Source organism: Chrysochloris asiatica, unplaced genomic scaffold (genome assembly GCF_000296735.1).
Source record: "Chrysochloris asiatica unplaced genomic scaffold, ChrAsi1.0 scaffold00156, whole genome shotgun sequence".
Classification (NCBI taxonomy): Eukaryota; Metazoa; Chordata; class Mammalia; order Afrosoricida; family Chrysochloridae; genus Chrysochloris; species Chrysochloris asiatica.
The window spans coordinates 469,547-495,530 of record NW_006408674.1 but is presented as its reverse complement, the minus strand read 5'-3'; the positions used below and the strand labels follow the sequence as shown (position 1 = coordinate 495,530).

At 46.3% G+C, this 25,984-nt stretch overlaps 1 protein-coding gene across 1 annotated transcript; it reads left to right on the top strand.

The window, feature by feature from the left end:
• The first annotated feature begins 16,717 nt into the window (after positions 1-16,717).
• CRABP1 (cellular retinoic acid binding protein 1) lies at positions 16,718-24,644 on the top strand. The gene is made up of 4 exons (XM_006870888.1): positions 16,718-16,893; positions 17,425-17,603; positions 19,579-19,692; positions 24,594-24,644. Exons 1-4 carry the CDS (start codon positions 16,824-16,826, stop codon positions 24,642-24,644), a joined length of 414 nt encoding a protein of 137 aa, XP_006870950.1. The 5' UTR covers positions 16,718-16,823.
• The last annotated feature ends 1,340 nt before the right edge of the window (positions 24,645-25,984 follow it).

Here is a 25,984-nt window from a genome sequence, read left to right as displayed (position 1 = left end):
CAGGAGAGCCAGCTCAGGAGCCTCTGGGAGCCCAAGGGCTTCTATAGACTCACGTGCCCCACATCAGTCAATCTCAATTAAGGAGGGCTGCGGGGAGCTGGGGGCTTCTCTGGCCACTGCAGAATTGTCCCGGAGACGCCTGGCCTGGGGACGAAGGGAAAGGAGGCAGGCGGGGCTCCCCATCTGAGAATCCATTAATCCTGCCACGGTGATTGAGTGTCTGTGACGGCCCGGCTTTGTGCAGCGTCCTGCACGTGCCGAGCAAGGGGCGGCAAGAGGTGATTGATCAGGGAAGAACGGATGTGCCTTTCTTTACGGACTTTCAAAGGCACCATTTGGCACCCTGAGCGCAACGATCGATGAGAAGCAGCTGAGCCCCCTGTGGCCACCTCCAGGCAGCAGGTGGATGGGGAGCTGCGCTCGGAGCCCCCGTGTTCTGCACTATTAGCCAGGATCGGGGCATCCACGTCATAGGCTCTTCCCGGTGCAGGGCTGTTGGCCATCAATTTGCCTTCTCCTTTTGCACTGGAAGCTAGAACCGTTGCCATGTTTCCTGATAAATTACAGCTCTCCGGTCCCCAAGCTCGCAGCCCAGAGGATCCCAGCACTCGTATAAATCAGACTAATGAAAGCTGAGGTTGTCATTTCTTAGAGCAGGCATTCATTCTGTAAACCTTATGGAGTGCCCACTAGGTGCCCGGGCCTGTTAGCATCAGGGACTAGTGACAAACTGGATGGAGTGTCAGCCTGCAAGAGGCCCCCAGACCAATGGGGACAAGCAGAGGCACACTGGCAGTTACACAAGGAAGTGATGAGCGGCCTGGTGAAGGAGGTGAACCAGCATCACTACCTCACAGCTGTGTGGCCTTGCACCAGTGTCTCAGCCTCTCATTTGAAAGTGGCTCTAAGGACACCTACTTCATGACTATAAGAACTTAATGGCACCATGCAGGCCTCCATAAATGACGAGCAGCCTCTCCTCCTACTCCACTCCTACCGTCCTGTGGGGAAAGCCATTGGACTGTGGAGGGTAGAGAGGGAAAGACTTGACCCTGCCTGAGGTTCAATGCCAGCACACAGGGAAGCAGGTGGTCTTGAGGTGAGCCTTTAAGAACAGGGATTGAAGTCACCCTTCAGGTCTGGACCTGAACTCACCCTCATGGCTCAATTTTCAGCCAAACAACAGGTCTATAAGGGGAACGAAAACCTTAGAATAATCGATGATTATTTACCCAAGGACGAGTTCAGAAAGGTTAGGAAAGACAGAGGAATGGAAACCGGAAACACACGGAGGAAGTGGGATAAATGATGTTCCTTTGTGGGAATTACAATGAATGAATGAAATGAAACAAAATGTGTCTGATTTGTTGGCTATAAAACTGAGGATCTGCGCTATAAACCTTCACCCAATTCATAATAAAGAAATAATAAAAAGAATAAGATTGGGGAAAGAAGGGTAAACATGCCCGGCAAAACTCCATCTAGGATCCAGGATGCGGAGAGAAAAGCCCTGGGAAGTAGGAAGGACTCCACATGTCAGCAATGATTTGAGCGACTGGTTCAGATCTGATTCTTACAGGCTGCCCTGACTCTGCATGCTGGATGAATTGGGACCAGTGGGATGAGGTAGATCCCAAGACAGGAATTCCAATGAGCAGTCTATTGCACTGGTTCAGGGCTGGGGCCAGGCCTGGGGCAGAGAGGGTCTGGATGACAAAGAGGCATCAATGAGAACTAGAGGTGGAGAAGAGAGGGTTGCTGAGCCACAAAAGAAGCCAGCTTGGTGATACACCCATAGCAGGAACACAGGAATCAGACAGGACAACCCAGGGTTGATCAAATGTTTTCTCAGAGAACACATGCCCCATTAAATGCAAACTAGTAGACAGATTTTTGGACATACTCACACACATACACACAGAGAACATTTCAGAGTATGCACTAGCAGATAAAAGTGCACAAAGATTGAGATATGCAGGCACACATTGATAGACACACAGAGACACATGTACACAGACAGGCACAGAGAGCTATGCCTTACAAGCTGACACGCATAGAGATACACACCTGTGTAAACACACAGAGGAAACACAGACTGCACAGCAAGTTGGCAAACACATACAAGAAAACATACAGGTGTCTACATACCTAAAGTATAATTATCATTCTGTATATCCAGACATTCAGACATACATTGGAAATGGGTGACCAACTTGTCCCAGTTTGCCCAGAACCTTCCTGTTTCAAGTCCCAGATCCTGGGAACCCTCCTCAGCCCCAAGTAAATGGGAACAGTTGATCACCCTAACACAGCGATGACACACATAGATGTAGACACATAAGGACATGCACAATTGAGTCACACACACAGAGCAGAGAGACACAGGCAGGCAGATACTCTTCCACAACCCACCCCAGAAAAGCTCACACGTACACATAAAGACAAACACTAATTAACACAGCTATAGAGCAAAAGAAATGTGAAAACTTTGTTCTGAAATCAAACAAATGCCCAACGTGACGATAAAGAACCAAAGCAACTCACTGAATGTGGGTTAATGAGGGGAGAGCCTCACTGTGATGTTAGAAATATGCTCGGAGGAGTAGAGGAATAGACCAGGGCAAGGATAATGGACACCTGGCAGGGATGTCTTTCCTAGCAAGTGTATCTTCCCCAAGCTAGCTCCGCTGGGTACTGTAACTGTTCTCAGCCAGGTCCACAGGGAGTGTCATGAAGATGACTCACCCATGAAGCAGATGGTACCTTCCACCCTCACCGGGATGTATAGAGGCTTAAATGAGATGATGCATGGGAAGTACCTGGCATAGAGAATATCATGCACAACACATTAGAACTCTTAGGACACGGGCCTACAATTCTTTGCCTGAAATTCTGAAATCTCAATCATACAGTAAAGATTTTCCCTAAATTTCTAGGAGCTAAAACCAGATCGCTGGAGAGGGCTATCATGTTTGATAAGGTGCAGGGTCAGAGAAAAAGAGGAAGACCCCAGAGAGATGGATTGGCCAAGTGGCAGTATCATTGGGCTCAAGCACACAGCAACAATAGTGAGGCTGGCCCAGGATCAGGCAGTGTTTCGTTCTGCTGTGCATAAGGTCGCTATGAGTCGGTACCGACTTGATGGCACCTAACAACAACAACAACAACAAAAACCAGATCTAAACTGTGATGCGGTCATTTCTTTTCTCTCTGTCTTTTTATTTTTAACTTTTTATTGTCAATAGAGCGAAGGTTTACAGAGTAGATTGTCAGTTTTACATTCAACAAGTCACATATTTTGCTTCTTTACATGTTTGCAATCCCCTCCATGGACCGACAGTCAACAGCATTTATCTCTTCTCACTTTAACCATTGCGATCCTCCCTGTGTCTCGTGCTGCCTTCATCTCCCCTCTGCTAACCTCCCTCTTGTTGTTTGTTGTTTATTGCCTGCCGGTCATCCACGTTAACACGTTATCTACCCTCTAACCCATGAATAAATTCCCCTCACTCCCGTAGCCATCATAGATTGTTTATCTTTTTTTTTTACTTTTTACAACATTGGTCTCATACAATGTGTGTCCTTTTGTGATTGACTAATTTCACTCAGCATAATGTCCTCAGGTTCAACCATGTTGTGAGGTGTTTCACAAGTTTATCATTATTCTTATGTGGTTTGTAATATTCCATTGTGTACATGTAGCAGTTTGTTTACCCATTCTTCTGTTGGTGAACATTTCGGCTGTCTCCATCTTTTTGATGTGTCTCTTGCAGAGAGCATATTGAAGGATCCTGTTTTCTTATCCATTCTGCTCTTTATGTATCTTGACTGGCACATTTAATCCACTTACATTTAGTGTAATTATCAATAGGTATGAATTGACTGTTGTCATTCTTCTGTGTGTTTTTGGTGTGCGTGTGATGCTGCTGGAGTCTTCGTTCCATATAATTTTCTGTGCTGAGTTCATTTTGTTTGTGGGTTTTCTTTTCAGTGTACGAATATTTATTAAATGGTTCTGATGTTCCTTTTTGTTTATTTTGATGTGCAGGTGTATTATTTTTCTTTGAGGTTACCCTGTAGTGTTTCTGGGTGGTTTTTTTCCTGCTTAAAACTGTCTGTTTTATCTTGAAATATACCTAACTTCCTTGCCATTTGGAAATTCTGTATCTATACTATTTCCTTTTTGCTTTGTAGGTAACTCCATTATACACTGATATCTCTGATTCTCTATTTTCAGTATTGTTGTTGTTGTTGTTAGGTGCCATCAAGTCAGTTCCGATTCATAGCACAACAGAATGAAACACTGCCCGGTCCTGGGCCAACCTCACTACTGTTGCCACGCTTGAGCTCATTGATGCTGCCACTTTGCCAATCCATCTCACTGGAGGTCTTCCTCTTTTTCTCTGACCCTCCACCTTACCAAACATGATATCCTTCTCCAGTGACTGGTCCCTCTTGACAATATTTCTGAAGTATGAGAGATGAAATCTAGCCATCCTGGCCTCCAAGGAACACTCTAGCTGCACTTCTTCCAGCACAGATCTGTTGGTTCTTTTGGCAGCCCATGGCACCTTCAATATTCTCCTCCAACACCACAAGTCAAAAGCATCAATTCTTCTATGGTCTTCCTTATTCACTGTCCAGCTTTCACATGCATATGAGGTTATTGAAAATACCATGGCTTGGGTCAGGCACACCTTAGTCCTCAAGCTGATATCTTTGCTCTTTAATACTTTAATAGGTCTTGTGCAGCAGATTTGCCTAATACAATATGTCATTTGATTTCCTGACTGTTGCTTCCATGAGTGTTGATAGCTGATCCAAGAAGATTGAAGTCCTTGACAACTTTAATTTTTTCTCCTTTGATAAGAATGTTGTTTATTGGTCCAGTGGTATTGTAGGCTTGTTTTAAATATTTCTATATCTGGGTTGAGTCCTGGGTGGTGTTGCCATGTATGGTAATCTCCAGTAGTTCTATGCTGTTGTTAGTTCTCAGTCCAAAGACCATCCTTTAGCATTTTCTGTACAGTTGATCTGGTCATTACAAATTCCTTTAATTTCTATTTATCAGGAAATGTCCTAATTTCACCCTCATATTTGAGGGACAGCTTTGCTGGGTATGTGATTTCTTGGTTGACAATTTTTTCTTTCAGAGTTTTGTATATGTCATCCCTTCATCTTCTTGCCTGCATGGTTTCTGCTAGGAAATCAGAGCTTAGTCTTATTTGTTGTCCTTTGTAGGTAGCTTTTTGTTTTTCCTGAGCTGCTCTCAGTGTTCATACCTTGTCTTTGATTTTGGAAATTTGATTATGATATGTCTTGGTGATTTTCTGTTGGAATCTATCGTGTTTGGGGTTTGTTCGGTTTCTTGTATACTTATCATCTCATCTTTCTTGATGTTTGGGAAGTTTTCTTCCAACAATTCTTTGAAAGTTTACTCTGTGCTTATCTCTTTCTGTTCTGGAATTCTGGTCACCCATAAGTTGTTCCTCTTCATGGTGTCTCACATAACTCTTAGTCTTTCTTTGGACTTTTTCATTCTTTTTTTCTGACTGTCCTTCTAGCACACTTGTTAGAAGGACAAGTTGTTGATGTTAGGTGCCGTTGAATCAATACAGACTCATAGAGACTGTATGCACAACAAAATGAAACACTGCCTAGTCTAGTATTGACAGATTTATGTTCATGTTCACAAATTCAGGCCTCCGTTGCTTCACATCTGCTCCTTTGCCCTTTCAATGTATTGTCCATTTCTGAGATCTTAGTAGTAAGTTTCTGGATTTCTAAATGCAGGTTTTGTATTGTTTCAAAATTTGCATTTATTTTGTCTGTTTGTTTTTATAGTGTTTTCCTAAATTATTCTAAAGTATTGTGTTCTCCTTACTTTCCTCAATCTTTCTACTGATCCTTGAGGGTATCTAAATAACATTGTGTTGAATTCTTTTTCAGTTAGTTCCACTACCTTTCTTCTTCAGAAATGTTCTCTGGCTCTGCATCTTGGTCATTTGTTTGAACCATTCTCTCTTTTTTCTTGGTGTGATTTAAAATTAACAGTGGACAAGGCACCTGCCTGACACAGGACGTAGGCTCTTACTCTCAGCAGTATTATTTTACGTACAATGGAGTTCCAAAAAGTTTGTAGAAAAATTAAGTTAAAAGATCATGGGATTTTTCCAAGAATGTTTTGAAGTCTCCTCGGCTATTATCTCATGCGATTCTTACAGAACCATGGGAGGTTAACAGATGACAATAGAACTCCTAACTCACAGATGCAGAACCAAGACGTGGAGAGGTTGAGGGTCTGGACCAGGGTCATACAGCTAGTTGTGAGAAGCTGGTTCCCAAATCTTGGTCCTAAGGACCTTACACTCTTTTGTCCTAGGATTACTGTCTCAACTACTTTGCAAAAAATATCGATGAACATCAATAGAAGGTGAGTTCAACCTCAAATCCAACATCTGAGCCCTGAATGTCCCACATCCTGAGAACCCTCTTATTGGGGTGGGATCACAAGTCCAACATTATTGCTGTTGTTAAATGTCATCGAGTTGGTTCCAACTCATAGAGACCCTGTATAGGGTTTCTGAGGAGCGGCTGGTAAGCTTGAACAACCAACCTTGCAGTTAGCAGTCCAATACTTATACTAAAGTGCCACACTTGGAATAGCAGGAATTTCCAGGCCCCAGATAACAGACTGCTACTGACTTTGAGCAGCAAAGTGATCCAAAAGGGGACCCCATGCAGTCACCCACTCCACCTGGCTCTGCCAAGAATAATTATGGGATCGTGGGTAAGTCATTGAACATCTTTGGGTTTTAGGCACAATCTCAAAGTCTCTTCCGCACTAAAGTGCATCAGCTCTAAGGACCAGAGCCTTTTTCAACCTCACCTGAGTGGAGCTATGTCCACACTTTCCCTAGTCAAAGGCCAAATATTTTGGGTCATCTGGGAGAGGTTCTGCCTCTACCCTTCAGTTCTAATTTTGTTATTTACTATGAAAGTTTTCTGATGTGAAAAGGGGCTATTATTAACACATAAGTAGACCAACTCATTCACTGCCATTGAGGAGATTCCGGCATAGGGTTTCCGAGGCTGTAAATCTTTACGGGAGCAGGAAGCCTCCTCTTCTTCTGAAGAGTGGCTGGTGGGTTTGTACTGTTGACCTTGAGGTTTGTAGTCAGTAGTTACCCTACAGTGCCACCAGGGCTCCTTCTACGTAGACCAGCAATTCCCAAATTCAACTACACATTACAACCACCTGGGGGCATTTGTGGCTGAAAGTCCCTCAGTGCTTCCAAAGAACAGTCAAATGTCAGAACGCGTGCTTCTCCAATGTCAATGTGATAGAAGAAGCTTCCTAGGTGGCATGAATGGTTTGTGGCTCATCTACTAACTGTAAAGACTGGCAGTTCGAACCTACCCAGAGGAACCACCTAAGAAAGGCATGGAGATCTGCTTCTGCAAAGTTTCCAGCAAAGAAAACCCTCAGGAGCCATTCTACTTTGTGGCACATGAGGTCACCGTGCGTCAGAATGGGCTCAACAGCTACGGATTTATTTTGCTTTTTGGTTGATTTTGAAATGGGACATGAGATTCTGCATTTTAAACAAATTTCCAGTAACTCTGTGGCATCCTGGAGCTTGGAAACCAGCTTTCACATCTGCTCTGGACTGAGACAGTGGTAGATTCAAATTCTGATTATGTCTATTCCTCCTCTGTGGCCTTGGGCAATTCACTTCACCTCGGAGCCCTGTTTCAACATCTATAAAATGAATTTAATAACAGCACCAAATCCCTGGCTCTGTTCTGAGAATCCCATGAAATGGGCTCAAAGGATGCTCTTAGCACATTGCCCGGCACAAGTAGATACATTTGAAAGAAACAATTTTTCCAAGGTAGAAGTCAGAGCTCCTTTTTGGGCTGGTGGACGGTCCAGGGGTGCCTTTTAGAACTTAGGCTTTAATGGCTAACAACTATAAGGTCTTTTGTCTGTTCTCAATTTGGTTCGTTTTTTACTTGTTGAGACAGACATTGCTGGAATTCTCATTTCCATTATACAGAGGAGGAAACTGATAGTCTTATTGGTTATGACTTGCTCCAAGATATATGACCATTCAGTGGCAATGCAGGATTAAAGTCCACATGTAGCACTGTAGGATATGCACTGGACTGCTAACCACAAGGTTAGCAGTTCAAATCCATCAGTTGCTCTTTGGAAGCCCTATATAGGGTTGCTATGAGTTGGAACCAACCTGACGACACTTAACAACAACAACAACAACAACAGAGATGTGGGCTTGCTATCCCACTTTCTCCAGGCCTGGTTTTGAGCAGAGTTGGCCAAACTACCCAAGTGGCCACATACACCAGGGCCCAGAGATCTCCCCCAAGTATGAGATCTCCCCCAAGTATGGGCAACAGATGAGGGTTCCACCCTGCCCGACTGTGTGATGTGGGTCCAGCCCCCACCTCTTTGGATCTCTAGGCTCCCATCTGCACAATAAACCTGCAGAGTGGGGTTCTAAGAGCATGAATCTGGGCCTGGCCCACCTGAGTTCACCTCCCAGTTCTGTCTCTTACTAGCTGAGTGACCTTTGGCATGATAGCACATCTCTCAAGCTTTGGCTTCCTCATCTGAAATGATCGCCACCTCATACAGCACAAGCATAAAGAATAAACGGATGAACACACATGAAATACTTACTATACGCCTGGCACATAGTAGATGCTCAATACATGTTAGCCACCTGCATTTATTTTGGTATAGGGCCCCTGAGGTCTGACACTGCTGTCTGCTCTTTGACTCCTTGTCCAGTGCTCCTTCCACTCCATTAACTCAGGAGGACACTACCCGGCAGAGAAAGTGCAACCCAACGCCATTCTTTCCCAGGAAGCCAGCTCTTTTTTGTCCTATTCTGCTGACTCCCAGATTGTCCTGGGTACGTTGTCCCCAGCCCTTGCTATAGAGGGCTGCTTGAAGACCCCTACTGGGACCCTCTTCAGAGTCCCCTGGCTTTTGGGTACTGAACTCTGACCCTCATTCTTCCAGCATGAATTTGGCTAGCCGAAGGGCATGGGGCCAGGCCAGCAGGCCCCTGGGAGGCTGAAGGCTCTGGCGTGGCTCCAAGCAAAAGTAGCAAAGCTCAGCAGAAATGCCCTGGACAGAGAGGCAGGTCAGTGGCCTGGGAGGAGCTGACAACATGGGGTCTGTGAAGGCAGGAGCTAAACTCCAGGCTGCCAGGCAGAGAACAAAGGGGTCTTGGAGAAAAGATCCAAGAGGGGGCTCTGCCAGCCCCTAAAAAACCGACATCAGGAGAAGAAACCATGGAATGGAAACATCCCATAGACTACTATAGCCAGCTAAGGAGACTCCCGTTTAGAAAGCAGGGGGCCCTAGAGTCTGTGATCCCAGAATTCTAAGGTGAAGTCCTCACTCTGAGGTGAGACCTTTCTACAGAGAAGGTCCGTGCAGACTTGTCCCATATCGGAGCTATAAGGAGGCCCTCAAGTAAGGGCATCGGGGGTCCAGTGGTAGAATCCGTGCTGTCCATTCAGGACACCTGGGTTTAATTGTAGCCAAGGTGTCCCATGTGCAGCGACCACCCCTCTGTCAGTGGAGGCTTGTGCGTTGCTATGATGCTGAACAGGCTTCAGTGAAACTTTCAGACTAAGAAAACAAACTTCTTTAAATCAGCCAATGAGAACCCTATACAGCACAAACCATCATGGAAATGGTGCAGGACTGGGTACAGTTCAGGGTCACCATGAGTTGGGGGGCTGACTTGACAGAATCTCACAACAAAGGACCCTCCAAGCCCTATTCAGAATCAGTCCCTTGTCTCTGCCATCTCCTCAGCCTCAGAATCTCTGCTGTGGAAATCCTACTCATCTTTCTGAGCCCCACTTAAGCTTAATGTCTTCTCTGGAAACCCATCAAACTCCCCCAAAGTCATGTGTACTTCCTTAGGCTCCCAAAGTGCCTCCCCTTGTCCCTTCCATAGCACTCACCACTTTGCCCTAAACTTTATCTTGATACATTTTTCTTCCTTACCAGACTGAGTTCTCAGATCATATCTTTTTACCTCTGAACTTTGGCTACTAGAAGGATTGGTTTAAATGCAAAACTGACCAAGTCACATTCCTCTTTAAAAATCTTTATTGTTGTTAAGTGCCTTAGAGTCGGTTCTGACTCATAGCAATCCTTTATAAGGTTTCCGAGGAGCAGCTGGTGAGTTTGAACCGCCGACCTTGCGGTTCAAACCAACTTTGTGGTCCAATGTTTACCCTGTGCTTCTCCTACAGTGCCATACAGTTGCACAAAGTGAGTTCTGTGGGATACCAGTCTTTCAGGATACTCCACAGACATAAGACTCAATACATTTCAGAAATACTGCATATCAAATGCTCTCTTCAAGATTCAAAACATACATTAGCATCTTAAAGAGGACGTCATCATCACTCTAAACTCCACGCCTACCTTCCCAGCAGCCCTGAAGCACACCAGTCCTTTAACAGCATAGAAAAGTCAGGTCTTCAAACCTCTCCGTTTAGTCTCCTGTCCTGCCTAGATCCCCTGGACCTTCACCTCAACACTTTCTCAACAACCCCCTCAGTTCTTTAACTATGTTGTCCTGTTCTCCTCTGTCACACTCATCAGTTCACGCACCCATCATTTCATTCCTGATATGTTTCTCCAGAACTGCTGGTGAAAATTACTTCCCACTGTGAGAATACACTTCACTGTACCTGCCACTCTCTGTGCATCCTGAGACACCTCTTCCATTCCCAGAAGGTGTTCTTCTAAGGTATTATGGACTGAAAGTTGTTGTTAAGTGCTGTCAAGTAGGTTCTGGCTCATAGCGACCCTGTATAGGGTTTCCAAGGAGCAACTGGTGAGCCTTAACTGCTGACCTTGTGGTTCAAACAGACCTTGCAGTCCAGCGTATTAATCCACAGCGCCACACAAGGACTCCATGGACTGAATAGTGTCCCCTCAAAATATATGTTGAAGTTCTAAGCCCTGATAGCTATGAATGTTACCTTGTTTTTTGTTGCTGTTGTTTTGTTTTGTTTTAATATTTTATTGTGAATTATGTGATAGTTTACATGGGAGAACATTAGTTTTACATTCATCCTATCGTATATCGTTTCATTGCCATGGTTACAATCACCTCCACGCATCATCAACCAACAAAAGGGTATACACTACAAGCCTGCCCCCCCTCCCCCCCGATTAACAGCACACAGCCCCTCTCCCTCTCTGTGTCTAAAGTTCCCAGCTGCTCCATCTCTCCACGTCATCGTCTCTGCCTCCATCTCAGGCGTCACTGCGTCTCTGGGTAGGGTCCCGCTCTCTGCTCTCCTCCCTTGATGGTCCCAGGGACCTCTGCTCCTAGACTGCAAGGTTAATCACTCCCCTCCGTGCTACAAAACGTCTACCTTTACATTTCCAACCCTCACAATCAGTCCTGATAACAATTATTCACTATTGTATCACAAGAGACCTATCCGCATCTCCTTTCATCAGCCCCACCTAGACAGATTGGATACTGCTCAGTGGAGATTCTACCTTCCTTCAAACCCTATGGATCTAGGTTTCCTCTTGAAAGCTTATAAACCAGTCACTTCTTGCCTTTGTAGCTCCCTCATTTCGGGTAGCCTTGTTTTGAAATATGGATTTTGAAGATGTTATTCATACTGGAGTAAGGCAGGTTCTAATCCCATCTGAGCAGTGTCCTATAAAAGCGAAGAGACTGAGACTGAGACTGACACAGACAAGGAAAACGTCCATGTGACAATGGAGTTAGGGTTCAGCATCAAAACAAGGTATGCCTGGAACCATCAGAGCTGAGACTGGAAAGAAAGGATCTTCCCCTAGGCCTTCAGAGGAAGCATGACCCTATAGATGCTCTGAATTTGGACTACTAGAACTGTGAGAGAAGACATTTCCATTTTTTATAAGCCAGCTGATTGTGGTACTTTGTTACGGCAGCCCTAGGAAACTAGGTTTCACCAAGAGCCCCCATCTTGCAACTTTCTCCTCATTCTCTGCAGAAGACCCCATCTCTTACTTCACAGTGAAAAGAGGGGGCATAAGACAGGGTCTTCTTCAACTTCTTATTCCTTCCTGCTCAAGACAGACACCTCCACCTGCACCTTGGGTCTCATCCTCACCCACCGCTCCCACATTTACCCCTCTCCTCTCTCTCTAGTATTTTCTACCTTCTCTGTAGTCTTTGTCTTCAGCCTATCCATATGTTCAAGCCTCTTCCACCCAAAAAGCAAATGAACAAGTCAAACCCCAAATACCCCTTTGATGCCACCACCTCCCATAACTTCCACTCTAGTTCTAACCACGCCCCCTGGGCAGCTGTGCTTCCAGATTCCAGAAGAATCTGTATTCTCTGCTTCCAATTAGTCTCTTTCCATTCCAATCTCAGTTCACTGCAGCCTGCCTTCAGATCCGCAACCTTCCAGAAACTGCTCTGGCCACAATCACCAAGACTATGATGCTACTTATCCAGAGGGTACTTTGTGGCCATCCCTCCATGAGCCTCTCTGAAGCAGCTGGCACTGCTGACCACCCTTTCTCTGATAAACGCTGTGTCTCTGGGCAGGACCTCTGGTAGCGTAGTGGTTATGAATCGGGCTGCTAACCTCAGGGTCAGCAGTTCGAAACTACCAGCTATTCCGCGAGAGAAAGATGAGGCTTTCTGCTCCTGTAAAGATTTATAGCCTCGGAAACCCTGTATAGGGTCACTATGAGTCAGAACCGACTTCACGGTACATCACAACAACAACATGTCCCTGGGCTAGTGGGACATGATGTTCCAGTTTTCCTCCACCTTCATTTCTACTTCTTCTAGACCCCTCTTGGGATCTTCCTGCTACATCTGTCCCATAAAGTTCTGGGGTTCTCTAAACTCTGCTCTTGGCCCTCGGCTTTTCTCTGTACGTGTCTGGTTCCTGAGCATTTCATCCACACTTATGTCTTCAACAGCTTCCTGGGGCTGGTTGGCTCCCACACCCCTTTCTTCAGACCAGATCTTTCTCCTGAACTCCAGGACCATACTTCCAACTGACTGTTGCATCCTAGACACCTCAGGAACCTCAAACCCAATGCACCCCAAACAGAATTCATCTCTTTCCGATGTCTCCCCACTGCACCAAATAGGTTCACTGACTGTCCAGCCCAGATATTTTGGCGTCCCCTGACCTCTTCCACTCACAGGGCCAATCTGGATCCACAATGAGACTCTCCTAGGAAGCTTTCTAAACACAGCTTCCTGGATCCTATTCTTGATTTATTCAATCCAAGTCTCCAGGATTGAGAATTAGAATTTCAGAATCTGAAATTCAGAATCAGAATTTTTATTAAAAAGCTCCCCAGCTTGCTGTGATGCCTTGACAGGATCACAGGTGGGCACAGAGAGGTACTTGGGAACCAGTGTTCTCTAGTCCATCCTGAATCCCTGTCTCCACTGACAACATCACCAATAGTTCATCTAACTCAGCTCAACAGCCTCCTCACTGTGTTCCTTGGCAATGTGTTGTCCCATCCAACCTGTTGCAACAGTGGCAACTTTCAAAAGAACACAAAAGGACCATAGTTTACCTCTGCTTCAAACACTTCTAAGTTTTCACCCCAACCCTTGCCCTCAAGACAAAGTCCCAACCCAGGGTCATGCATTCATGGGCCTTTGCCCTTGATAAAGTGACTTCTGCTCACCTGCTAGTCTCATCTCCTACTTCATCCTCTCAAACTATACACTTCAAACATCCTGAAATACACGTGGTTCCCTAAACAGATAGTCCTGTTTTATAACTCTTGTCTTTACACACGTTGTTTTTGTTTGTTTTCCGATTCCCTCACTGCCAGACCCTTCTAGATCAACCCTTAAAGCTCAACCAAGGCTGAGCAAACACCTGACTCCGGCCCCGTCAGCCCACATAGTGTTACAGACCACTTTCTAGGTTTTTCCCTAGTTAGTGAATCCTCAAGACAGGACTTGAAACTTGTTCAGTCACTATCCCCAGAGCTAAGCCTGATTCCTGGCTCAAAGAAGTCTTTGGAATGATAAGGGAAAGGAAGGAAACAGAACATCAGCAAGGTTCAGATGATTTGGGCGTGATTCTATGGACTGTTTGTGGACCTTGGCCTAGAGCTAGGTCTCTACCAGCCAAGGATCTTTGTTCTGGAATTGAAGCTGGTTCCACAGATGGTGGGGCTTTGCTTCTTCTTGGGCCTGGGGTTCTCCTGGTAGCTTGATAGTGTCGATAGCCTGTCTTCTGTACTCCTTATACCCTCATGGAAAGGTTTGAGACCTCTGGGAAGTCTAGCTGTCCTGTCTGCTCTGGTTAATTCTGAACTTCTGCCCATAGGACCCATAGGTCCAGACCACCTCATGCTCATGCTGAACAAGCTGTGCGCTTTCCTTCCCTGGACTCTGCCCCCATCCATGCTCCTTGGTCTGCGTAACAGTAGCACTAGGGTGCTCCCTTCCCATCATCCACTGTGCTGCTTCCCATCACAGCATTTCAACCTCTCCCCCTCGCTTCTCTATTCTTTTAACTTGGCCCTTTCCCTGACCTGCCTCTGTGCCTCATCCACAGTTGGCTCTCACTGGTTAAACTGTGATACTGATTCCCAACTTTGCTTCCCTCTAGCCTCTTGCCCCAACCCCTCCTCATCTCTTGGGAAGGAAAGTTTTAGCTGGATAACACTTTTGCTTTGCCCCTCACCACAGAGACAGCAGCTTCCCAGTCAAGTGAGTTTGATTCTGAGGTAGCACTGCTAGCTACCTACTCAGCAGATCTCATTTTAAAAGTGAAAATGCAAGGCTCCCTCTTTGAAAATTATTAAGAATTTTGAGACGGCAACAGCAGAGTGATGAGCCAACTGCTGGCCTTCTATGTGTAAGGCTTGTCCACAATACTGGTTCTGCCCATAGTCCTTCCCAGATGGTGATGGCCCCTCTCCTTCCCCCAGCTGCTTTCTGAGTCAGCTCCTCAGGGCCTCGGAGTCTCAGGGCACGAGTCCTGCCTTGGGAACCCCCAGAAGCCCAGGATCCAGTTCAGCAGCACTTGACAGATTCCTCTAGCCCCTGGTGGGCATTCACCCCCTACACTACCCCTGGGCTGCGGACAACTTCCATCCTTCTCAAATCAATGGCCATTTAGCGAGCCCCACCTGGTTGAGCCTGAGGAGGGAGGGCAAATTGATAAAGACTCAATTACTGAAACAGTTTCCTTCCAATCAATTGTGACTCATGGTAACCCATGTGTGCCGAAGTCAAACTACGCTCCATTGGGTTTTCAATGGCTGATCTTTCAGAAATAGATCACCAGGTCTTTGTTTCAAGAAATCTCTGGGTTCTTGGAACCAACTTTTCCCTTAACCGCTGAACACTTAATCATTTGCACTGCTGCACCACCCTGGGACTCCTGATTTCAGTTGCTGAGTTCCAGGACTGAGAGCACTGGATTGCTAACCACGGGGTCCTTGGTTCAAGCCCACCAGCTTCTCTGAAAGAGAAAGATGAGGCTTTCTGCTCCAAAAAAGATTTACAACCTTGCTGATTGGTAGACTTATTGGCATAACAAGACTTGCACAAGTGCAGGACCAAACAAAGGTCCTGTGGGTTTAGAGAATAATCATTTTGACTAGAAATATGAATTTCACAAAACTGATAGCAGAAAGATGGCTTTGATGAAGTGGTAAGGGTTTATTAACCAGAAGACAAACCAGGCATTTCAGGAAGACAGTGACAGGTTGTGGAATCCTAAATAATGCTATTCGGCAAAATATTCTGGAGGAAAACGTGAGGTCGGCTGTGGCGTCTGTAAAAGCCCAAGTGAAGTGTCTGTACACCCTTGAAAGACACAATGAAGAGACTTTAAGGATGGCGCACCTTGGGAGCAAAAACTTACTTTACTTGACCCTGTTAGCCTGCCCACAGGGTGCAAAACTCCACTTTTCTGCAAAACAGACCGCACGTGCCTTGGTTCTAGAGCTCATTTATCCCACCCCTCCTGACCCATAGTCAGTGTGCAGCTATGAACAAAGGAACAGGGGCTAGGGCTCCCTCCTGTTCAGAGAACACAGCTAAGGACTCCGCACAATCTCACGCGATCCTGAATTCTGCGCACAGTGGCGCCCAGGAGGGTGTTGGGACTTTCCCGCCTCCGACTTCCAAGGATCCTGCGTGTGTGTGTGTGTGTGTGTGTGTGTGTGTGTGCCGAACTGGGAGGGGAGGGGAATGGACCCGCATTCCTAGAAAGCACTCACGGTGGACAGAAGGCGGTTCCCATACCCTTATGACCAGCACTTTCAATTTTATTTTAGGGTTTTTTTTTTTTTTTTGTCATGGATATTTTCAAACATATACAGAAGTAGAGAGAATGATATCATGAGTCCCTCTGGTTCCACTGACCAGTTTCAACCAATAACCATTCCTGGCCAATTTTATCAAACCGTCTCTCCCACTACCCACTTAAAAGCAAGATGCGATTGGCCTGGGGGGTGGCAGAGGGCCCTGCAGACAAGGCAGTCGCCCGGCAGTTACAGAGGAGTGGGTGCCAAGTTGCAGGAGGCTGAAACGCCGAGGGGCGGAGTGGGGGCACGAAGGGGCGGGAAGCTCGGCTCACGCGGGGCCGGGGCCGCGGGGGGCGGGGGCGGGGCCGGCGGGGCGGGGCGCTTGCCTAGTGACTCAAGGCGCGCGGGGCAGGGAGCCGAGAGCCAGTCTCCGCCTTGCAGCTCCGAGTGCGCTTGCTGCGCTGCCGCGGTCCGTGCCTGCGTCTGCCTTCCAGCCGCCGCCGCCACCATGCCCAACTTCGCCGGCACCTGGAAGATGCGCAGTAGTGAGAATTTCGACGAACTGCTCAAGGCGTTGGGTAAGCTAGCGCTGATGGAGCGCCCAGATGCAAGGAAGTGGCCGGGTGCCCGGGGCCGGGAGGGTGTGGTCGTTGGGGACCAGTCCCAGTCAGGAGGGAGTCCCAGAGCGGTAGATGGGGCAAACTCCAAGACGCTACCGTCTCTAAGAGGCCAGGAAAGCCAGAAATTCACGCGTCTGGTGAATGTTTTGTAGGATGCTTGGCCCTTCCTCGACGGCTCGGCCTTTATGCAGAGCTAGATCATCATGAGAAGAGAGTATTGCCCGAATCCAAGGAAGATCAAGGACTTTAAATTTGGGGAATCAATTTGAGACCATGATCTGCCATGAATTCACGATGCAATTCAGGGAAAGCCATTTACTCCTCTGAGCCCCAGTACTCCAAAATCAGGGCGAGGGCAGAGAGGAGTGGATCCCTTTTAAGTCCCCTATTTATGGGCAGAGGGTTTGGGAAGGGCTGGTCTTGGGACGACAGGCGGGTTTTGAGGCCTTGTGAACCAAGCCTGCGGCACACCCACTCTACCCGGCGCAGGTGTGAACGCCATGCTGAGGAAGGTGGCGGTGGCTGCGGCGTCCAAGCCGCACGTGGAGATCCGCCAGGATGGGGATCAGTTCTACATTAAGACGTCCACCACGGTACGCACTACCGAGATCAACTTCAAAGTCGGAGAAGGCTTCGAGGAGGAGACAGTGGACGGACGAAAGTGCAGGGTGAGGCCCCAGAGCTTGGACAGCGTCCCCAGGTCCCCGCTTCCTGCCCACTGCCCGCCGCAATCCCTGTTCCTTTGCTGCAGCCTGATGAACCTTATAAATTGTCCCTTGCAGTCTGTGGCTTGCTTTCCTTGCAGGGCGTGTGCAACCAGAGTACCCTGGGCTCTGGAGAAAACCCTACGCAATCCCATCCCTAAACCACCGTTGGAGGTGCTAACAGCCCATCCCAAAGGTGGCTTCTGCTGCCCTTGGCGCGAGTAACCGCGACGCAGGAGGAGGGGCGGGGGGTGCTGGGGCCGCTGCTACCACGTTTCCTGTCGCAGGTGGAGTGCGGCTCCCCACCCCCCCCACCCCGGGTGCCAGGGCCCCCTGGGAACACACTGGATCCAATTTCAGTAGTCCCCAATGGCCCGGAGCCGGGTACCTTAACAGCGGCGAAATCCTTCCAAAAGGGAAGCGTGTTCTAGCTGGGAAAACGACTAAGTCGTGTCTCTGAGCCCTGAAGGGCAAGAGTTTTGTATTTCTCGGCACACTGACCCCAGGAATGAGAGTGGATTGAAGTAAGGGGTTATACATTCTTTTTTGGCATGGATAAAAACTGCATTTGGTTGAGCCCTGTCAGTACTTGCATGACAGATAGGAAAATAATCACTGTTACTACCACTTATTTGAAAAGGCAGAGTGCCTCCCTTCATTTCTCCAATGTTTAAAAAGAAAAACTTAATAACATTACAGAGTGCGAAATGCTTCTTTCACCTTTCCTGAGTCCTCGGCGCCTGTCTTATTTCCAGACAGGACTCTGGGCTCTGGGTTTGGGAAAAGGATGCAGAGACGCAGCTCCCCAGGAACACGCTGACCCACACAGTAATATTTGACTCCCAGAATTGGGATAAACTGAAAATGAGGTCCGAATTGCCAACTGTTGGCAAAAAATAAGACAGAAAGACCTCACAATTGAGTTTTAAGACTGGACCATAAAATGGATGCACTCCTCTTTGGGAGTTTAAATCGAGGTTTGGCAATAGGTAGGACTCAAATGGGAACTTCCTTGGTGGCTACTGCCAAGAAGGGCAATTCTGATTTAAAAAAAAAAGTTTCACAGGACAGCCGGAAGAGTGGAACTTTATTTTTTTAATATAGATCCACTCTGCCTAATGAATGTTTCCCAGGAATTAGTTAAAAAAGCTGCTGAATGGTGTTTTATTCAGACACTGGAGAAAACAGCAAAGAATCCCACCTTTCACCTCCCACTTCCATCCTTTCAGATGGGTTTGATTTGTTTTGTTTTCTTTTCCCCGTGGAGGGGTTTATCTGGAAAGTGGCAGGGTTTTTATCCTCAGAGCTAAAGACAGGTTTGTCAGAGCAAGCTTTGCCGAATATCTGATGAGTACAAGCCAGAAAGGCAGCATTACCTCAAAATCCACACAGGAAACGGTGCTTGTGATCCGTTGAGTACAGAGATGGTTGCAGACATCATGTCTTACCTGTTCTAAAATTGTGTGGTTCTGATGTGAAGATTCTTGCCTTTAAAATCAAAATGGCTTGAGGGGACAATTCGCATTGGTAGAAACAAATTAAATGAGTCATTGTGGGCACTAAACTTGATTCTTAGAGAAGTAAGTCATGCCTAAGGCTTTGCAACTTTGTGGAATGTGTGCATGCATACAAGGTGTATTTCTTGTTGTTGTTAAGTGCCATGGAGTCCGTTTCGATTCATAGTGACCCTGTATAGGGTTTCCAAGGAACGGCTCGTGAGTTTGAACCACTGACCTTGTGGTTCAAAACTGTACCCCATAAAATCTGTGACTAGCTCTGAATTTGGACTCTATAAAGGCTCAGCAGAGAGCTTCTGTACCCTGCTGGCAGGGACCATGTGTTGCTTCTCTGCACAGCAATTACTCTCAGGGTACTCATTGTTGTTTGCTCCCGCTGTGGAGGCTGTAATTAATGTCACTAATGGTTTTTCTGCCCACAGAGTTTAGCCACTTGGGAGAATGAAAACAAGATCCACTGCACACAAACTCTCCTTGAGGGGGACGGGCCCAAAACCTACTGGACCCGTGAGCTGGCCAACAACGAGCTCATCCTGGTGAGAGCCCACTGATCCTGAAACAAGCCCCCAATTCCATAAATAATGCCCACGGCAGACCACTCAAATCTGTTCTCCTTGCTTATCTTTTCAGGGAGAGACACTATAGGCCTTTGTTAAAATTTAAGCAGAAAGCCTGAGGTGATAGTGTATGTCAGCCACGATAGCCCTATGAGAGGAATGACTCAGAAGAGCAGAGAAATGCCTGCCACGATCCAAACTGATAACATCCCAGGGGTGACTTACTTTTAGCAAATCTCCCCTCTCACTGGGCTCCCAAGCTGGGACTCTGTGAGGGCTCAGGGTTCACACTGCAGAAGGTTTTTTTTTCTTCTTTTTATTCCCCATTTTGCTGGCTGGGAAAGGTTTTAGAAAGTTTTACACATCAGCATTTGGGCCTTAGAGAACATATATTCCTGTGACCTTCCGGACCCAGGTGGTAGTTATGTGCCGTGGAATCGGTTCCGACTTATAGCGACCCTGTATAGGGTTTCCAAGGCTGTAAATCTTTACTGGAGCAGAAAGCCTCACCTTTCTCCCATGAACAGTTGGAAGTTTCGAACTGCTGACCTTGAGGTTGGCAGCCCGACTTGTAACCACTACGCTACCAGAGTACCTTTCGGGACTCAGGCAAGTGCTAAATTGGGAAATGTCTAAGCCTAACACAAAATGGAGTATTTAGAACTAGAGAATGTGGGCTCCAACTTTAAGACTTAAACCTTTTAAGTACTTCTGGCCAAACAAAGCTACTTGGTAAAGCCAGATTGTTTAGAAACCTCTGTAGTTTAATCCTATGGAGCACAGTGGTCTGGAACACATGGGGTCTGGGTTCTCCATGAGTCAGAATTGACTTGAAGGTAACTGGTTTTTGGCAGTTTAACCATGCCTCCGCTCCTTTTAGGAATGGGGACAAGAACAAGACAATTCCCAGATCACTCTCGCTTTGGCTTTCAGAAGGAGCTTTGGTGGCACAGGGGCTAAAGCACTCGGATGCCTTGGCTGTTAGAACCCACTAGCCACTCCACAGAAAAACGATGTAATAAAGTCTGCTTCTGTATGAATTACAGTCTCAGAAACCTTACGAGGGCAGTTCAACTCTGTCTTATAGGTTTGCTGTGAGTCAGAGCCAACTCAACCACAGAGGGTTTCATTTTCAAAACAGACCAAGCTTTGCTTGTTGTGACGTGCCATCAAGTCAGTTCTGACTCATAGCGACCCTGTATAGGGTTTCCAAGGAGCGGCTGGTGAGTTTGAACTGCCAACCTTGTGATTCCAACTGACCTTACAGTCCAGTGCTTTATCCCACAGCGCCACACAGCCACCTTTCCCCACCTCAGACTTAAAAAAAACCAAACCCAGTGTCTTCAAGTCAATTCTGAAGAACCGATTATAATGCCCAGTAGGGGTTTGGAGGCTGTAAATCTTCACTAAAGCAAACAGCCTCATCTTTTTTTTCCTGCAGAGTGGCGGGTATGTTTAAATCACTGGCCATTTCCGTTAGCAGTCCAACACAACCCACTGCACCACCAAGCTTAGCCCTTCCCCAACTAGGAAGGGAAAGACTGTTGTGGGTAAACAGGAAATTATATCCTTTGTTCTCCATCAAGCATTTTGTTAATTTTCCCCTTTAAGTCTGCCAGCCTGCCCCGTCTTAGTGAATGTTAGCCCTGAAATGTGGTTGGGGTTGGGGGTTGGATGGGACATGGTGAGGCGCTGTAGGAAAGAAAGAAAAGTTGCTATGTGACTTGGGCATGGCCCATCCCTTCCCTAGCACCGTCCACCCTGCTGTAAATTGAGGGATTGAACTAAAGTCTGATTCTTGGTGTCCCTCTGGACCCTGGAATTACATGTTTGTTCTGTAAAACCATTGTCATTGAGTCGATTCCAACTCCTAGCGACTCAGAATATGAGCTCTTTTGCCAGAAGACCCTCAGTAGAGCTGTCTCTATTACTTTCACTGGGGCGGTTTGAGTTCTCTCTCTTCTCGTCTGTCTCTGGGATGATTTAACATGCTTTCTCCTTTCACAGAGAAAGGACTGGTTTAATTTGCAACCTTCCTTTCCAAGAAAGGAGTATTTAATGGGGGCTGGGGAGCAATTTGAGACTGAGACACAGAAATTTAGAAGAAAAAGGCCCTGATGGTTCACCATGTGTTAACAGAGATGAAACAGCACACGGAGATGATTTTAGAGTTCTTGAATAGCGCAGCCTTAAGAAAGATCAGTGTGCTCTGTGAGAAAGTGTGTGATTTGATTAACCTCTGTAGTTCTCAAGCAGACAGAGTCAAAGGCCAGATTCCACTAGGAGGACTCAGCCACTTCCAAATCTCCCCCCTTCTCCAACTACAATCTACCCCCGTGCATCTTTTCCTGGCTAAGCAAACCTATATATGAGCCCCAAAGGGAGCATTAATTCTTGACATTTGGGATTTGAAATGTGGGCTTTTGTTTCGAGAGTTATTGTCATTAATAAATCCAGAATTGAGGGAGGTGTTATCTCCATATAACAAGAGGCAAATGATCCTAGTTAAGTTGAAATAAGTTGAAATAAGTGCCAAAAGTAAATTGCCTCAGGGCTGTCAAGTTGCCTTCCTCCGAAAACTGAGCACACTCCCTCAAACCACTCGGAACATTCTACAGAGTTTCTTTGGGTGACATCTACACATTATTTGCAAAGACCCCTGCAAATAAACACTCGGTTATTTAACCAAAAGGTTGGTGGTTCAAACACACTCAGTGACTACATAGGAGGAAAACATAGCACTCTATTCCTGTGAAGATTCTAGAAAGCCATAGGGAGCAATTTTCCTCTGTCACTTGAGGTCTCTATTGAGTTGGAATCTAACAATAGTATCTAACAATAGTGGCAACAACAACATATGTTGTTTGTAGGCTGAAAAGGTCGTTTCAAACATGGCTGTAACTATGGTCATTTTTTCTCATGTCATATCATTTGCTAGCCTGGGTGAATCTTCAATAGCCACTATATTGGTTACAGCATGGGTGAAGACTTAAACCCCAAATTTTAACATTCCACCTGACACTCCATGACGAGAACTCAGAGAGTTCTAGAAAACTACCGAGGCTCTGGTAGGACAACTCTCTCCACCCCTCCATCCAGCACACAGAATCTCTGCATTTCGCACTAATAATGGAAGAGGATAGGGAAGACAAGGTGTCCAGAAACAAGAACAACCGCATTGGGTCAGAAGTCCACTAGTTTGAAAATAAGCTTATAATGAGCATTTATTGTTGTTGTTGTTAACTGCCGTCGAGTCAGTTCTGACTCATTGTCATTGTTTAAGTCAGTTCCAACTCACAGTGATTCTGTATAGGGTTTCCAAGGAGTGGCTGATAGGTTTGAACCACCAACCTTCCGATTTATAGTGACCCTGTATAGGGTTTCCAGGGAGCAGCTGGTGAGTTTGAACCACTGACCTTGTGGTTCAAACCAACCTTGCAGTCCGGTGCTTTATCCCACAACGCCACACCAGCACTCCTTAATAATCCTTAATGACTGTAAGAATTTCCCTGAAACACAGGCATTGGAATAATGTCCTAGCAGATGTTCTCCGAGAGCATCTCATAACCACCGGAGAACTCTAGAGGTAAGGCTCTAAAGATCCAAGGGTACCCAAGCTCTCAGGCCAGTGGTGTTAACCTCTCTCACGTCTCTAGCCCTTTTGAAGATCTGAAAACTAGAGACCACTTTGCAGAAAAATGTACATCTGCAAAGAAATATGCCAACATCAGGTCTAAAGACTAGGAGTTTATGTTGATGTTTTTTTAAGCTTTTGTATTGTGTTCCTTGTTCCAAATGCCTGTGAGAAACTCCCAGGAGAGCCAGTCAGTGAATAATTGCGAATATTTGAAGGAGATGAAGACCCAATACTTCATTATCATCTTAGAGACCAGCAGAAAAGCAACCTCTTCCATCTATGGAATGATGACCTAATGTTCATCTTTACCCTTCCCACAGCAAACAAACAAACACACAAAGACCATAGCATTTTACCTTGAAAGAGCCTCTGATCTTGTTCAATTCCATCCCTATCCTCAGATCCCCCGTCCACCACAGGCCGAGAGGAAGGGAACTTGCCTACCAAACTTACCTGGTAGTGCAACAGTTAAGAGTTTGGCTGCTAACCAAAAGGTTGGTGGTTCGAATCTACCCAGTAGCTCCATAGGAGAAAGGCCGACGATCGGTTTCCATAAAGATTGCAGTCTAGAAAATTCTATGCAGTAGTTCGACTCTGTCTCATGGAGTTGCTATGAGTCAAAATGGACTCAACCCAACACCTCCACCCTGCTCGGGTGGCAGGGCTCTAATGCCAATGCGGTGCTTTGGCATCTGTGGCCGGTTTTCTGGACGTGCAGGTGATTCAAGTATTTCTTAGGACAGCATTTCAGGCTATGTCCCCAGGCGGGACTGCTGCTTTATGAAAAGCAGACCTGCGGCTTCTCCCAAGCAATCCCATCTGGCTGGAGAGCCCTGGGCGCCATGATCCAGCAACCCAAATCACTTTTTGATCCAGCAACAGACAGAATCATTTCAGATATGCCCAATATGGCATTCTCCTTCTTTCACCTTCAGTTTCAAAATCAAAGCCAGGACACTTGCATCTCTCTTGTCAGGTTCCAGAAGCAAAGGAAAACTGCATGTCACATAGTTCTATACCCTACTTGTCTCAACCAATATGGAGCTTAGAAGAAAAAAAAAAACCCTTAAATAACAACAACAAAAGAACCCCTTTGTGCTTAGCTAAGTGAACAACCCAAGAAATTGATTGTCTTTTACAAAGAGTATTTAGCAGGGCAGGAAGTGGCCTCATTAGCATTACGCTTTAACCGGTTTTTGCACTGGAATCTGCTGCGCTGACTGGTTTTCCTTCTCTCCTGCAGACGTTTGGTGCGGATGACGTGGTCTGCACGAGAATTTATGTTCGAGAGTGAAGGCAGCTGGCTTGTTCCAGCTTTTGGCGTGGGATGCGTGCTCAACTGAGGAATATATCATAGGCCAGAGCTGCCAGCTGGTCCCCTAGTTCTCCCCTGATATTGCTGTAGTATCTCCCCTGAAGGCCTTCGTGCCTTCCTTGTCCCTGGTGCTCCATAGTTTGGCATTTGCATGGTTTCATCAGTCATTAAACTGGATGGACAGATCTCATGGCTCCTCCCTTTTTTTTGGGTTACCCCTGCGTGGCACTTTCAGCTCTAGCTTGCGGGGCTAGGTGTAATGCTTTCAGCATTTGTCAGGAGTTGTAAACTGAGTTTTCCTATGGACTAGATATAAACTGCAAATCCAGGAATGTATGGACCTCAAAGTGTTACTGTTGTTTTTTTTTTAACCTAGTTCGTATACCCCACTGTTATTAGTAGGAAAAACACGGAACATTCAAAAGGGTTGAGGACAGCACCTCATGAAGGAACTATTTACTAGTAGTTGTTGTTGATAAGTGCCATCGAGTCAGTTCCAGCTCATAGTGACCCTGTATAGGGTTTCTGAGGAGCAGCTGGTGAGTTTGAACCACTAACCTTGTGGTTCAAACCGACCTGTGGTCCAGTGCTTTATCCTACACCACACCAGGTCTCTCTCCATTTACTTAGTATGGTGGTGGGGGCGGTGGTTATGTGCTGTGGCGTCAGTTCCGACTCATTGCAACCCTGCACAGGGTTTCTGAGGCTGTAAATCTTTACGGGAGCAGAAAGCCTCATGTTTCTCTTGCAGAACTGCTGGTAGTTTAGAACTGCTGACCTTGAGTTTAGCAGCCCACTATGCTACCAGAGTTCCTATTTATTAGTATGAATAGAGTTAAAAAAAAACAAAAAAAAAAAAAACAAGAATGGTGAGGCAACCAGAGACTAATAACAGGGGAACTATTACCACCCTTTGGCCTAAAGATGAAAGGGAAGAAGAGGTCACCAGACCAAAGGCGCTGTAACCTGGGGCAGGAACCACCATTCTGGAGCTATGGCAGTGCATAGAGGGACATAGTCTCTTGTCAAAACCATGGTCCTAGCTGGCATATGTGGGTTGATAGGCTTAGTACAAGGGGATATAAGTATCTTGACCTTTCAATCTCTGATATACTTAGTCTACTCATTGGCCAGATCCAACTGGAATCTAGAGGTCAAGGGAGCCTGGGGGAGGGGAGGGGGTGCTGCCCACCAGAGTCAGCTTTCCAGTACAATCATAGCAGAGCTGAAAAACCATCCGGATATGCAAATGAACAATTACCCACACAGTTGCCAACTTTTAAATTTGAAAAAAACATTTGTTGTAAAATTGATGTTGG

Bases quoted from the DNA above. Each gene is read 5' to 3' on its own strand.
- CRABP1 (XM_006870888.1), top strand. From the start codon at position 16,824: ATGCCCAACTTCGCCGGCACCTGGAAGATGCGCAGTAGTGAGAATTTC. The intron at 16,894-17,424 runs GTAAGCTAGCGC...TACCCGGCGCAG, and splicing joins CGAACTGCTCAAGGCGTTGG to GTGTGAACGCCATGCTGAGG. The intron at 17,604-19,578 runs GTGAGGCCCCAG...TTCTGCCCACAG, and splicing joins TGGACGGACGAAAGTGCAGG to AGTTTAGCCACTTGGGAGAA.